Source organism: Sebastes umbrosus, chromosome 24 (assembly GCF_015220745.1).
Source record: "Sebastes umbrosus isolate fSebUmb1 chromosome 24, fSebUmb1.pri, whole genome shotgun sequence".
Classification (NCBI taxonomy): domain Eukaryota; kingdom Metazoa; phylum Chordata; class Actinopteri; order Perciformes; family Sebastidae; genus Sebastes; species Sebastes umbrosus.
Window position 1 is genome coordinate 3,937,740 of NC_051292.1, and position 15,961 is coordinate 3,953,700.

Here is a 15,961-nt window from a genome sequence, read left to right on the forward strand (position 1 = left end):
TATTAGTCCCGCAGCGGGGAAATTTGCAGTGTACAGCAGCAAAGGGGATAGTGCAAAAAACAAGATGCATCAGCTAACACATTAAAAAAAAAAGAGCTAAACAAAGTGTAACAAAATATGAACCATTTAAATAGAAGGAAGTATAAAAATAGGAGCAGTATATACAGTATTGACAATAAACAGACTATTAACAAAATTGCACAAGTGGAAAAATGATATTGCACAGTGAGAAAGAATGAATGAATAATGAAATTCCACCTGAAAATATCAGGTTATTGTCATTGTTATTATAAAGTACACTTGATTTTAAATGAGCTGAAACATCATTATTGTCATTTAAAGCAGAAGCAGCCTCCTTTGTTTTGATGAGAGCATCTTGCCTGAGGCTGAAACCAGGTGAGTACCAACCTGTCTGACTGCTACAGTGTCAAGACAACTACATTATGGGCTATAATAAAGTGTATTAGTGGGAATTTTCAAAATAAAATGATCACAGTTATCACAAACAAGCCTTACCAGCCAGTTTTATTGTTCCATATCTTCTGTACAGCTGCATGCTTTTACTTTTTCCTTATTTTATTTTTTTAATTATAGACATAAATAGTGTTGAGATAGTGTTTATTTTGAAAACTGACATCATAGGCTTTCATTTTGAAATCATAATTACAACATTTCTGGTGACATGTTATTGGTGTCTCTCTGACTTGACGCACCTTGAGCACCAGAGGGATGCGGTGGATGCGATGCGCGCGCACAACGTCAGAGATGGAGGAGGTTGTCAAGGTAGCCAGGTGAGGTAGCACAATACCGGATGTTTGGCGATATGACCTTCACAATAAAATACAGTATGTAGCTGAAACATAAGATTCAAGCCCTTTATTGTCATTGTGTAGTACAACGAAATTAGATTATGACATTCCCATAGGTGCTTATGAAAAGATAATACAATAAAAAAGAGATAGTGCAATATAAATATAAAACATATAAAAGATTATACAATATGAAATATAAAAATACAATATGTATATTGATGAGATTACAGTTTTTCCATATTATTGCACAAAGTGTCCGTCAGATAATTATAAAATTATTGCACAGAGTGATCAACATAAATAAATAAATAAAATAAAATAAAATAAATGATAAAATAAAATGAATTATCTAACAAATAAAATGTAAGGAAAGGAGAAATAAATAAAAAAACAAACAAACAAATGGAATACATTTTAAAAACAATTTTTAAATCACACATGACGGCAGAAAATAAGCTGTTAGCTTGTGGACTTTTATTCTGAACGTTGCAACCGGAAGCACTAACGCTCGTTTCGCCGCTCGTTTGACGCAGCTTCCTGGCAAACACACCGTACCGTCTCTCAGGCGAACATGGCGGCAACTTGACAACGGCAGAGAGATGAGGACGGCGAGGGCTTGAAAAATAAAATAAAATAAAATAAATAATCAAATAAAATAAAATAAATTATATAACAAATAAAATGTAGGGAAATAAAATAAACAAAATAAAATAAATTATATAACAAATAAAATGTAAGGAAATAAAATAAATAATAAAATAAAATAAAATAAATTATATAACAAATAAAATATAAGGAAATAAAATAAATAAAATATTTTACAGTATAAAAATAATATAAAAATAAATTATAAATTATACAACAAATAAAATGTAATGAAAGACAAGATGAATAAAAGACAAACAAACAAATAAACAAACAAAAAACATTCGGGGTCAAAAAAAATATATATTTATTTTTATACTGTCAAAAAATATTTGATAGTATAAAAATAATATAATAATTAGAATTATTATATATTTTATAATTATTATAAATGATATTATATAATTATAATAATAATATAAAATAAATTATAAACAAATAAAATGTATGGAAAGGAAAAATAAGCTGTTAGCTTGTGGACTTTTATTCTGAACGTTGCAACCGGAAGCACTAACGCTCGTTTCGCCGCTCGTTTGACGCAGCTTCCTGGCAAACACACCGTACCGTCTCTCAGGCGAACATGGCGGCAACTTGACAACGGCAGAGAGATGAAGACGGCGAGGGCTTGAAGAAGAAGAGACCTCCAGTTAAACAGGGATGTAGTAGAGTAGAGTAGGCCTTCACCAACCGACACACTAAAGGCACAACAAGCAGCGTCGCCATGTTGGACGAGGATAGCGTCCCTTCTCGACCGAGGCCCGGGTAAAGCGGTGGCGGTGTTTCTGTAACGCGGAGAGCGGAGGCTACGCAGAGGAGAGGAGGAGCGGTTGGACTTCGCCGGTCAGCCATGGAGGACGCGGCCGTTAGTCGTCTAATTTCAAATCACAACCGTTGAAATTCAAACCAGACAAGCCAACCGCCACTAACCGCCACTTATAACTGCCAATAACGAGAGTTAGAAGAAGAAGACGTCGACGACCCCCCACGACGACGACGTCAATGACTGTTGCGGCAGAGGAGCCCCCACGGCCGGTTCCCTAAAATATGACCAGGGGTGCTGGGACGTGTTGGCAGCAAGAAGACGACGACGACGGCGGCTTCCAACTGTGGCTCGAGTGTCCCCCAAGAGACAACCAGAAGCCATTCACCGACTCCGAGAGGGCGCAGAGATGGCGACTGTCCTTGGCGTCGCTCTTGTTCCTCACCATCCTCCTCTCTGATCACCTGTGGTTCTGCGCCGAGGCCAAGCTCACCCGGACCCGGGTCAAGTTCGCCTCCTCACACCTCCACCTGTCACCTCACACACACTCAGCAGCACACAGAAACGCTATTTTTATAGGAAACAGTACCAAACGTGTGTGGCGGCTTCTTGAAACTTGCCACAACCAGCAGCACCACCAGGATAGTTGCTTCACTCTCGCAGATGCAGACCACCTGTGCGGCGGCCTTTCCGACAGAGAAAGGGCTGTAAATATGAGCGATTTGTACCTTTCCTTTTGTAACTCCTACTCCCTGTTGGATCTGTTTAAAGGCTCCACCAGTCCGGACAATCTGAACTGCAGCCTGGACGTGCTGCTCGGCGGTGGAGATGTCGGCGGCGACACCAGCAGGTGCAGCCTGTGCGTGCAGGCGTACCAGCGCTACGACCAGCACGCCCAGGAGAAGTACGAGGACTTTGAGATGCTCACGCAGAAATACGAGCCTGGGGCTTATTCGGTGAGGACGTGCATGGAGCAGTGCAAGGTAAGAGCTGCATGCACATGTAAAAAAAAAAAAAACAGGGGGCCATCTGTTGATTTTTGGGGCCCAGGATAGATGCCAGGTTTTGTGGTCCTCCTCCTCCTCCTCCTCCTCCTCCTCCTCCTCCGCCTGTCGCCATGGAGACGGGATGACAGATTCAAGGAGACTCCTCATGTTCATTCATCTCCTCATTGTGTGTTTTAGGCCCCATGCTAATGTGCAGATGGATATGGAGATGGAGATTTGGAGATGGAGATTGAGATGGAGGCCTTTGCTGGGTCTGCTCCCACAAAAAAATTGTGGACAGTATAATTGTTTATTTGTTTATTAATTAATAATATACAGTGCAGGAAGAGGGAACAAAACCACTGGGCTTATCTGAAGCCTCCACCTAGAGACAAGATTAATATACATAATATGACTACATAATAGTGGTTACACACACAATAGTGGCTAGACTGCGTTCACAGGACGTTTCTGTGCTCTCTGTCCCAAAAGCTCGGACAAAAATTGAGGAATTTGCATATTCTGCACCCTCAGCCTGGAATTTGCTCCAAAATGACCTAAAAATCCTCATGTTCATTCATCTCCTCATTGTGTGTTTTAGGCCCTATGCTAATGTACAGATGGTGATGGAGATGGAGGCCTTTGCTGGGTCTGCTCCCACAATACTTAAGTGTTTTTATTACGCACAAATAATTGTGGACAGTATTCCCTTCTCTGTGCTCTCTGTCCAAAAAGCTTGGACAAAAATTGGGGAAAAGGGCTTGTGCATATTCTGCACCCTCAGCCTGGAATTTGCTCCAAAATGACCTAAAAATCCTCATGTTCATTCATCTCCTCATTGTGTTTAGGCCCCATGTTAATGTGCAGATGGAGATGGAGGCCTTTGCTGGGTCTGCTCCCACAATATTTAAGTGTTTTTATTACGCAAAAATAATTGTGGACAGTATTCCCTTCTCTGTGCTCTCTGTCTAAAAAGCTTGGACAAAAATTGGGGAAAAGGGCTTGTGCATATTCTGCACCCTCAGCCTGGAATTTGCCCCAAAATGACCTAAAAATCAAGGAGACTCCTCATGTTCATTCATTTCCTCATTGTGTGTTTTAGGCCCCATGCTAATGTGCTGATGGAGATTTGGAGATGGAGATGGAGGCCTTTGCTGGGTCTGCTCCCACAAAAAAATTGTGGACAGTATTATTGTTTATTTGTTTATTAATTAATAATATACAGTGCAGGAAGAGGCAAAAAAACCACTGTGCTTATCTGAAGCCTCCACCTAGAGACAAGATTAATATAAAGAAATAATATGACTACATAATAGTGATTACACACACAATAGTGGCTACACTGCGTTCACAGGACTTTTCTGTGCTCTCTGTCCCAAAAGCTCGGATAAAAATTGAGGAATTTGCATATTCTGCACCCTCAGCCTGGAATTTACTCCAAAATGACCTAAAAATCCTCATGTTCATTCATCTCCTCATTGTGTTTAGGCCCCATGTTAATGTGCAGATGGAGATGGAGATGGAGGCCTTTGCTGGGTCTGCTCCCACAATACTTAAGTGTTTTTATTACGCAAAAATAATTGTGGACAGTATTCCCTTCTCTGTGCTCTCTGTCCAAAAAGCTTGGACAAAAATTAGGGAAAAGGGCTTGTGCATATTCTGCACCCTCAGCCTGGAATTTGCCCCAAAATGACCTAAAAATCAAGGAGACTCCTCATGTTCATTCATTTCCTCATTGTGTGTTTAGGCCCCATGTTAATGTGCTGATGGAGATTTGGAGATGGAGATGGAGGCCTTTGCTGGGTCTGCTCCCACAAAAAAATTGTGGACAGTATTATTGTTTATTTGTTTATAAATGAATAATATACAGTGCAGGAAGAGGCAAAAAACCCACTGTGCTTATCTGAACCCTCCACCTAGAGACAAGATTAATATAAAGAAATAATATGACTACATAATTGTGGTTACACACACAATAGTGGCTACACTGCGTTCACAGGACTTTTCTGTGCTCTCTGTCCCAAAAGCTCGGACAAAAATTGAGGAATTTGCATATTCTGCACCCTCAGCCTGGAATTTGCTCCAAAATGACCTAAAAATCCTCATGTTCATTCATCTCCTCATTGTGTTTAGGCCCCATGTTAATGTGCAGATGGAGATGGAGATGGAGGCCTTTGCTGGGTCTGCTCCCACATTACTTAAGTGTTTTTATTACGCAAAAATAATTGTGGACAGTATTCCCTTCTCTGTGCTTTCTGTCTAAAAAGCATGGACAAAAATTGGGGAAAAGGGCTTGTGCATATTCTGCACCCTCAGCCTGGAATTTGCCCCAAAATGACCTAAAAATCAAGGAGACTCCTCATGTTCATTCATCTCCTCATTGTGTGTTTTAGGCCCTATGCTAATGTACAGATGGTGATGGAGATGGAGGCCTTTGCTGGGTCTGCTCCCACAAAAAAATTGTGGACAGTATTATTGTTTATTTGTTTATAAATGAATAATATACAGTGCCGGAAGAGGCAAAAAAACTCCTAGTCTTATCAGAAGTCTCCAACAGAGACAAGATTAATATAAAGAAATAATATGACTACATAATAGTGGCTATACACACAATAGTGGACTACTCTGTGCTCTCTGTCCCAAAAGCTCGGACAAAATTGGGGATATGCATATTCTGCACCCTCAGCCTGGAATTTGCTCACAAAATGACCTAAAAATCATGTTCATTCATCTCCTCATTGTGTTTAGGCCCCATGCTAATGTTCAGATGGAGGCCTTTACTGGGTCTGCTCCCACAATACTTAAGTGTTTTTATTACCCACAACATTGTGGACAGTATTATTGTTTATTGTTTATAAATGAATAATATAAAGTGCATGGAGAGGCAAAAAACCCACTGGGCTTATCTGAAGCCTCCACTTAGAGACAAAATCAATATAAAGAAGTAATATGACTACATAATAGTGGCTATGACTACACTGCGTTCACAGGACTTCTTTGTGCTCTCTGTCCCAAAAGCTTGGACAAAAATTGGGGAATTTGCATATTCTACACCCTCAGCCTGGAATTTGCTCCAAAATGACCTAAAAATCAAGGAGAATCCTCTTGTTCATTCATCTCCTCATTGTGTGTTTAGGCCCCATGCTAATGTTCAGATGGAGATGGAGGCCTTTGCTGGGTCTGCTCCCACAATACTTATTTTTATTACGCAAAAAAAATTGTGGACAGTATTCACTGCGTTCAAGATTCAAGAAGTTTATTGTCACGCCGGTTATACAGGTACAATCGTGTGAAATGCTTTTTGCTGGGAAGCTCCATTAAAATAATAAGTTATATTATAATTATAAAAGGAAATACTTTGTATAAGGGCATATTAAGAACATATACATTATGAACATATACAGTATAAGATATATTTTTGTGTGAGAAGGTGTCGTATGAATTATCAATTTAAAAGTGATGGCCTAGGGGAAAAAACTGTTCCTCAGTCTGCTGGTGAGAGTCCTGGGGGTCCTGTATCTTCTACACTGCGTTCACAGGACTTCTTTGTGCTCTCTGTCCCAAAAGCTCGGACAGAAATTGGGGAATTTGCATATTCTGCACCCGCAGCCTGGAATTTGCTCCAAAAATGACCTAAAAAACCAGGAGCTGGTATCATTAAATATTTTTAAATCTAAAATGAAGGCTTTAGAAGCAGACTCTCTGGCATGCCAATGTTTTTAGCTTCCCTTGTTGTACAGCTGACTCCCAGAAAAGTTCCTTTTTGTCCCCCCATTTGTCTTCAGATAGTTCTCTTTTAATGCAAATTTGAGTGCTTTGTGAATTGTATTTTATCTCTATATGTGTCTGCAACTTTGTGTTCTTGCTGCTGACCGTCTTGGCCAGGTCTCCCTTGGAAAAGAGGTTCTTAATCTCAATGGGACTAACCTGGTTAAATAAAGGTTAAATAATAATAAAAATTCTAGTTTTTACGCAGCTCACAATCAGCCATCGATAGCGCGCTTTTATAGCCCTATTGAGGGGCTGTTTGGCAAACAACCCCTTCAGTGTGCGCTGTCGCAGTCCGCCAGGTGTTCATCATGGCCGCCCACTCCATATCGAGAGCGTTTCATTAAAGTCAAGAGGTGGTTTCCCCGCCTAATGTGGCGGAAGGCTTTTTTCCCTTCGACTTGTGTTTGCTCATTACGCACGGGCCTTGCGCATCTGCTCATTACGCACAGGCCTTTCGCCTCTCTCTCCACTAGGCCCCACTAGGCCCGCTGTTTGATTTGTTTACCAAGTGACCACCACCGGGAAGCCAGAGCCAGAGCCTCCGCTGAGCCGTAAAAGCTGCACTCAGCACCGCGGAGAGCTCCCGAGCTGTCCGCAGTGCTGAATGGTGCCTCGTCGGCTCCATTCACAGAAGCCCTGGCCAATCCCAGGTGGCTTCCATTCACCCAACCAACCGGTGGCATATAGGCGTCAAAGCCATCTGCCTGCTTACACAAACACCAATGCATGCATATAGAGTGGGCCTATAGTTTGCAAGCTTACATTTAGAATAGAAAAAACATCCCTTTTATGTTTCTTTCATAGTTTCTTCCCTGTCAGATGTCTTAATCCTTGCAAACAGCCTTTTAAGAGAGATAATTCCAGCATTCTTACTTGTATAAACACTCACACACTCTCTTTGTGTAGCACAAAGGAGCTGTTTCTTTTATCTTGTGCTCAAACATCAGGTTTTATTAGCCAGGTTGTTATAGCTATCTTTTGTATTGTATATTTTTTAATGCCACAATCAATATATTTGCTTCATTTGAGTCTAAGCGGAGGTAAAAGGAAGTTACCGCTTTTATTGTTGTAGTTTGAGTAACATGACGTCTTATCTGTTCCGTATCCTTCAACCAAAATAAACCGCAGCGAGCCGAAAGTAGAAAACAGCGGAGGGTTTGCGTGGATACGACTTGCACCCTCACATGTTAAATCCAGCGTGGTAAACACTACACATCCAGTAAAGTATGGAAACACTTTGGGTTTGCAGGAAAAGAAAAGCTAGACCGAAGACACCAAAGGGAGAAACACTGCTCCTGAACTGCCTGAAACACCTCGCTTGAAGTCTCGCCTTTTCTTCCGTAATGTGGTGATGTCACCAAGTCACACATTTCCATAATACCAATCAATAAATCAAATGCTCTGACAAAAAAAAAGAAAACAAATCTGGTATCTGTGGCTGTCGCAGGACTGTAATAAACATGTACAATCATTTTAATTTGGCCCTAATGTAATGATTGGACGGGCTACCTGCCTTCCTTCAAAACTCCGAACCACAATCTGCTAGCTTGACAGCTGTGAGTACTAACAATAGCCATGTTTGTTGTGTACGTTTGTTATGATAATTTGGGAGGAGTGGCTTTGGAGGGAGGCCTGAAGGGACGGACTGTCAGTGTTGGCGACTTCCTCTCTAGATTTAGGGACTTTTGGAGCTAGTTCTGCTGGCTACTTTCATTTGGAAAAGAGTTGGCAACTCTGGTCTGGATTTAAAATCTAGCGTGCTCCGGCGCCTGGGTTAGCTCAGTTGGTAGAGCGGGCGTCCATGTATTAAGGCTTGGTCCTGACCGCGGCGGCCCGGGTTCGAATCCGGCCTGTGGCCCTTTCCGCATCCACTCTCTCTCTCCCCCCTTTCAAGACTCTATCCACTGTCCTGTCATAAAAATGGAAAAATGCCCCCAAAAAAATAACTTTAAAAAAAAAGAAAATCTAGCGTGCTCTTGCAAGTTTCTCAGCATTACAATCAAGGCAATTCAGGCAGTTCAGGAGCAGTGTTTCTCTCTTTGGTGAAGACTTTGTAACTTTGCCGACCTTTTACAATCACAAAAAACTATATATCACACTAAAGGAAAGGGGAAAAAGCATAATAGGTCCTCTTTAAGAAATAGCCAGCCTTTCTGTCAGCCATTGAGGAAAGCTCCCACCGAAGCCTCCATGCGTGACATTATTTCTTTCCCTCTGCTGAACCGAAGCCCCCCACACATGAATCCATATTTTATCCTCTGCCAGTCTCCGAGCCTCACCTCTTGGCATTGGAGAGAAAACATTTATCCAAGCTGCTAATTTCTTTTAACAATGACCCGTCTCTATCACCTTCTTGATTATAGGTTTGCTCGTGTGGTCGGAAAGAGCGGCCGGTAATGTCGAGCTCTTGTTGAGTTAATGGCTACCTGCCTCGGAGAAGCCCGGCGGTGCGTTGTTGTGCGCCGGCTCAGACAGATGTATATGTAATCTGCGTAAATACGGCGAGATTATAGCGCTGGTGTGTGAAAACATTAACCGAATACATCCCTGCCTCATTGTCTCACTTCAGCATGAAGGGGAACAGAGAGTGTTTGGATCCCTGACATTTCCAGTGATGATATTTGACATGGAGAGTAGTGTTTGTTTGTGCAGGAGGAGCGACTCCTGTGGTCCGCAGGTGGTGCTTTGATTCCCGTAGCCCGAGGTGAAACATCACACGGTGGACACGGCCGGTGTGCTGTTCCTCACAATGGGATTCTCCATCATCTGACTCCGTGCAAACCCTCCATTCATCTTGACAGCGGGGCCGGGGCTCCAAACATTTAAACCCGGGGCCGACCGACGCGCTAATGCTGACTTGAAAGCGGCGTGTTTTTTTTTTCTCTTTCTCCCGAGTGTGAACCAAAATGTCAGACTTGTTTCACAGGACACAATGGAGCAAAAACAAACCTGTTGGCAGCACAACAACTGTTAGCCAACAAAGGCCTGGGGTGTCTGTACTGTAGCCACATCATTCAATTGAGGGTTTCCCCGAATTTTTATGCCACAGGTCTGCAGCATTATAGCATAACTGTTATTATCACCTATTCACATGAAGCGTATTTGAGCACACCGGTGTATAATTTTCAATGCAGGTGCATAAACAGCATTACAAATGCTGTTTATGGACTTGCTAAAGGAAAAACTGGCATGGCCATTTTCAAAGGGGTCCCTTGACCTCTGACCTCAAGATATGTGAATGAAAATGGGTTCTATGGGTACCCACGAGTCTCCCCTTTACAGACATGCCCACTTTATGATAATCACATGCAGTTTGAGAGAAAAGTCCTAGTCAAGTCAGCACACTGACACACTGACAGCTGTTGTTGCCTGTTGGGCTGCAGTTTGCCATGTTATGTTTTGAGCATATTTTTTATGCTAAATGCAGTACCTGTGAGGGTTTCTGGACAATATCTGTCATTGTTTTGTGTTGTTAATTGATTTCCAATAAAAAATATATACATACATTTGCATAAAGCAGCATATTTGCCCACTCCCATGTTGATAAGCGTATTAAATACTTGACAAATCTCCCTTTAAGGTACTTTTTGAACAGAGAAAGCTAGTTATATTAGCAGTGAGCAGCCGGTAAGCAGCACAGTCCTGCTAACAGCTAACGTTAACTAGCTCTCGTCCTGCTAATTTCAACACAGGTTTGTTGTTCACAATGTAGCATTATCAGGGAAAAACTCCTCCCGATCGTACACTGCACGGCAAACGACGCCCGACGAAGCTGAAATTTGGTCCGACTCTAAAATGATTTGTGCGGCTCAAAGTTCGGGCCAGAAACGGGCTAAAATCGTACAGTGTATGCCCAGTTTAAGAGGGTTAATCTGGCCCTGGTGGGGACATAACACAAAACATGTAGTTTGTCGGGGTTTCCCATCAGAAATGATGAGTTTGAGGGCTTTTCATTTTGGAAAACGTCCCAGTTCCCACCTGACACGATCACAGCATGACACAAACATATCTACAATTTTTCCCTAAACCCACACAGACAATCGTTTGACAAGAGTAATGAATCTGCGGCTGCACATGTGTCTGCAGCCTTGTTCCTCCCAGGTAATCTCACTCATTTATGAACTTGAAAGACTCTCTGCACCTGGCCAGATAATCATGGAGTCTCTGGAAGTGAACAACTCTATCTTCTTCTAGGAATACTTCTATTATTACTCTCTTTTTCTGCAGTTACTACCACTACTGTGGTATAAAATAACTTCAAAACAATCACTGATGCACAAACCCGTCTCCTCCCCCACCCTCCAGGTCCAATTGAATGTCTAATCTTAGCCGGTGTTGTGTGCAAGTGGAAAGGAGGACAGCGTCCACACAGCGTCCTCCCTCTTTAGATCCTTGTCAACCGCACACATCTGCATTGATCTGAGCTCTTTTTGAGCCGGAGGGACGGGCGGCAGCAATACCAAGAGGTTGATCCCTATTGATTCGCACCGAGCCCTCCGCATTCGCTCGTCCTTCACTTGATAGCGGGCCGCTCCTCCGACCGAAATAGGGCATCGTGTTGCTGTCTGAACCTGTTGGATTGTGTGTTTTACATGTACAGTTTACGTAGAGAAGTGTTAAAGTTGCTCCTTCTTCATCTGTTATCTCCCTCTCTACAATATGGACAGTTATGCAATTCAGCAGTAAATGATGCGTAACAACAAGGAAATCAGTTCTCAGCTGGGGAGCCCTGGAACAAAATCTAAACACAGATGGAGCCTCGTATTAGGGTTTGGAAAAGCTCCATATTTGGATTATCCCTTCAACGAAATCCCACCAAAATGTGTAACACGTTCAATCACTTTGATAAGTTTGGGCCGCATTGATTAATCAGTCATTTTGAGCTAGCAGCATGGTTTTTCGGCACAATTGCGGGACCATGTTAGCATTGTCACTGTGAGCATGTTAGCATGGTGAAGTTAGCATTTAGCTCAAAGCATTGCCTCCCGGAGCTGCTAGCTTGGCTGTAGACTCTTATATCTCATTGGCCAGCTCTGAACTAAATATACAATCAGTCAAACAGCAACATATCTATCACATCAGAGGCAGATCCTTTCATGTGAAGGGCTAATATTACCATGCAGATCCATCAGTCATGCATCAGTGTAATTGTATTCTTTGTTTTCAAGTGTTTTGTGTGTGTACATCAAACCGGCAGTGATTATGAGTGGAAGTAGCTCACATACGGGTACCACTTTAGCTTTGATTTGCTCCCTTATCCCACAGTACTTGACAACAAGACATAGATGCACAGACTCCCTCATCCCCAAATCTATCAGTTACAGCATGCAGTATGAATGTGGTTTATCTCATCTGCATGAATATCCTGTGATCACCTATGCTTTTTTTAATCGCTGCCTTTGTTAGCCTTTTATTGGCTCGTGTGCATTAATGAGCGACAGACGGTTGTAGTGCATTGTCCGGGTTGCACACGGAAGTGCTCACACGTGTGATTTCCGCCATTGTGTCTCCCTGCGGCGGTTGTGAACGCTGACCTTGGAGAGAGGGGTTTTGTCCCTTTCCGAGATGCTCGGCCCACTCCACGGCAGCCCTTTTATGAATGGGCAGATCCCTGAGCGGCATGCTAATGAGGCGGGGAGGGAGGAGAGAGGGGCGGCGCTCTGCTGCAGTGCACGGCAGCGCTCCCATATTGTTTCAGCTGTGAGAGCAGATCAGATCACATGAGATAACAGCAGGGCTGGAGGAGGGAGGGAAACCGCACCAGGGGAACGGGGGTTAAAGTGGGTTACCCAATTAATAGGCCTCATTTAACCTCTGTGGCATTTCCATTATAGGTGACATGAAGCAATTTCTCTGGCGTACAGTAATGTTGTCAATCACAGGTGGAGATTGTAATTATATATCTACATTCTCTCTGTGTATAGCAATGATTCCATTTATGAAACTAATGGCCTTCCCATCACCCTTAGCTGTACTTTGTGTTTGTGCTAATTAGCAAATGTTAACCTGCTAACACGCTAAACTAAGAGGGTGATCATGTAAGCATTGTACCTGCTAAACAGCATTTTCATTGTGAGCATGCTAGCATGCTGACGGTAGCATTCAGCTAAAAGCACAGTTGTGTCTATACAGCCTCACAGAGCTGCTAGCATGCTGACAGTAGCATTCTTGTCTTTGACTTGATGATGTCATCAGGGTTATCTCCAATTGGGCTTGAGACTTCATATTTTCCTCAGACTTTAAAAAGCTCCCGTCAAAGCCACAGAGGACAGGATACAACTGTTACATATATGAACATTATTTTCACCTGTAGAATTTGTGGAGCATCCCCTTTTTCGCTTTTTTTTTGTTGCATTTATTGTGTGAAATTTCCCCCTAAGAAAACACACAGATGTGTTAAAATGACATTCTTAAAAATATATCCTCCCCGGAGATGAATTCCTTTAGTTGCCAAGCTGTTCTCCTGAGCAATAACAGAACAAGCAAAAACGTAATTATAGTAAAAACATTCATTACTGTGGGTTCATTATTGTGAGAAAATGAAGATGTTGCAAAGCAGGATGTGTTTTTTTTCCCTGTGAAACACCTGAGGGTCAGACTAATACCTTCATTCATTTATGGGCATGACATCAATTAGTCTAACAGTCCTATTGTCTGCATAGGCATTTAGATGGATTATTTTTTACAGGGATATAAGCCTGAATGCATATCCCTGCAGCTCTGTGCTGTATTGAATTTTAGCATTTAACTAATGTAGGAAATGCAGGAGCAGGGTGGAGGTTTGTGTCCTTGTTCAGGGGGCAGCGCTGTCCATCGCTGGTGGTGTCAGTTATGAAAACTGATGACTAGGTAACTCAGATATCCTGTGGACTAAATTCCCCACCACTTGACAGTAATGGGATTACCTGACTTCCCCTTATTCCCTAGTAATGTACCTCTCTCTTCATACGCCCCCTTTTTTAAAAGCTTTTTCCCAACCAGGTCTGTATGTATACACTGGACTAGGTAAAAGGTTGGAGTCTCTGTTAAGCTCCGTGTGGCCCATTAGGATGATTGAGGATGATGTTTGTCCTGTTAGATGAATTGTCAGTCACTGGACATGAGTCTTGTTTATGGGAGCGCAGTGCGGCGGTTTGCCTATTGTACGGTTCTTTCCGTTAAATTGCTCAATGCATGATGTACGCTTCTGTGTAATGCAATAAGTTACAGTATGACAGTCTAATGCACTGCCAGCGTAAGATGTATAGGATTGTATAAGGTTTTCAGTGTGTTACAATGCTGCTGATTTACTGTACATCATCTTGCGTCGAGAGGAGACAAAAAATAAGAACAGGAAATGTGAGAGAAAAGTCCATTTAAGGCCTTTACGCACCGGAAGTGTTACGAATAAACAACACTCGAATGCAAATATTATATATCTATAGGGTTGAGACGATTCAATATTGTAATTTATTGCGATTTTGGTTAACTTTTTCAACACTAGACCATGGGGAAAAGTTTAATCATACACTTCTAGGGACTTTAATTTGGAAAATATCTAAATTAATACAGTAAAAATGTTTGATTTTCAGCATGTTTGTAGTCAGAGATGTCCTGAAGTCAAATATATCAGTCATTGTGAGGAATTATTTATAAAAAAAATTCCAGCAACCCAAAAGTAAAAAAATAAAGACATTTCTCTCACAAATTAGTGTTATTTTCTTTTTAATTTATAAGGAACATTAAATGTTTTATACTTCTAGTGAATACAGTCAGATCAATCTTATTTCCATAGATGTATTTTGTATATACAGTTCCCTTTGTTAAACCAGACGTAGTCACACGTGTCTACTTCCTCTAACTTCTCCAAGGTGGTCACAAGCTCTCCCGTCAGCTCCGTTCTCTTTATCCATCCATGATCAGCTCCATCGGGGCCGTTTGAATGCATTTAACATAAATGTCAGTATCTGGGTGCTCTACAGTAGTAGCGTCGGCCGATTTGACCACAGAGATGACAGCGACGGCCGGCAAAACCGCACGTTACCGCGATACGATAACGCTTCCTGTCCATGACAGAGTTAGCATGCAGCTTTAGCCGTGATGTCTAGCTCTGCTTTTCCTGTCAATGTGTGAAACCCAAAGTGTTTCCATACATTACTGGATGTGTAGTGTTTACCACTGTTTACGTTGCTTTTTCGCCGTGTAATATTTGCGTGGGTTGTGCAGAGTGGTCCAACCCTATCGCCAGATAGATCGGGTTCTATGGTGTGCAGTGATCTGATTAGAGTGAATAGAGAGGAGTACAGAGGATGTCAAACTATTACCAGAGCCACCCGGTCCACCCACAGTCCTGATGTTGATCCTGCGTGACCTCCCCTCCAAATCCTCACATCTGATCTGCCAAGTGGCCACCTGAGTTGAGAGCCGCTCTGCAGCGCTTGGAGGAGAGGCCCCTCTTCCCCCTCTCTCTTCAACGCTGTTCAGCTCGGTTATAACAGGAGATGTTACATGGGGATCCTTTCTCAACTCTAATAGATGCTCAGAAACAGCCCTGATATGCCCCAGAGTTATCAGGAAAGGTCTTTTCACAGTCACAAGGCCGTGATGTTGACTGCAGAGACGGCTTGTGGGCGGACTTGGAGGCCTCTTGGCTGTTTAACTCTCATTTTGTCCTTGGATATTAATGATACATTCCTGGATAGCTTTTATTAACATTTCTGAGTATAATACACCAGACCTCTACATAGCATGCATGTTTTGTTCCAAACTTGCTTAAAGCTCTGTTGCTTTTAGACTTCACCGCAACATATAAAAGCTATTCCTCATTTTTCAGGCATTTTCCTGAATGAATGTCCAGCAATACGGGACACTTGTGTCAATTCCTGCTCCAGTCTTTTCAAAATTATTATTAGGGCTGTCAAAGTTAACGCGATAATAACGTGTTAATGCAAATTTGTTTTAACGCCACTAATTTAGCGGTCATGTCATACTAGCTTGTCGAGAAGGAG

General features: G+C 42.2%; 1 protein-coding gene across 1 annotated transcript in view; it reads left to right on the top strand.

Moving 5' to 3' along the window:
• The first annotated feature begins 1,915 nt into the window (after nt 1-1,915).
• The window catches only part of fam155a (family with sequence similarity 155 member A), a 29,821-nt gene continuing 15,775 nt past the window's right edge, over nt 1,916-15,961 (top strand). The window contains exon 1 of the mRNA XM_037761768.1: nt 1,916-3,200. Within this exon, the coding sequence (XP_037617696.1) occupies nt 2,502-3,200 (699 nt within the window). The 5' untranslated portion in view covers nt 1,916-2,501. The remainder of the gene's footprint in view (nt 3,201-15,961) is intronic.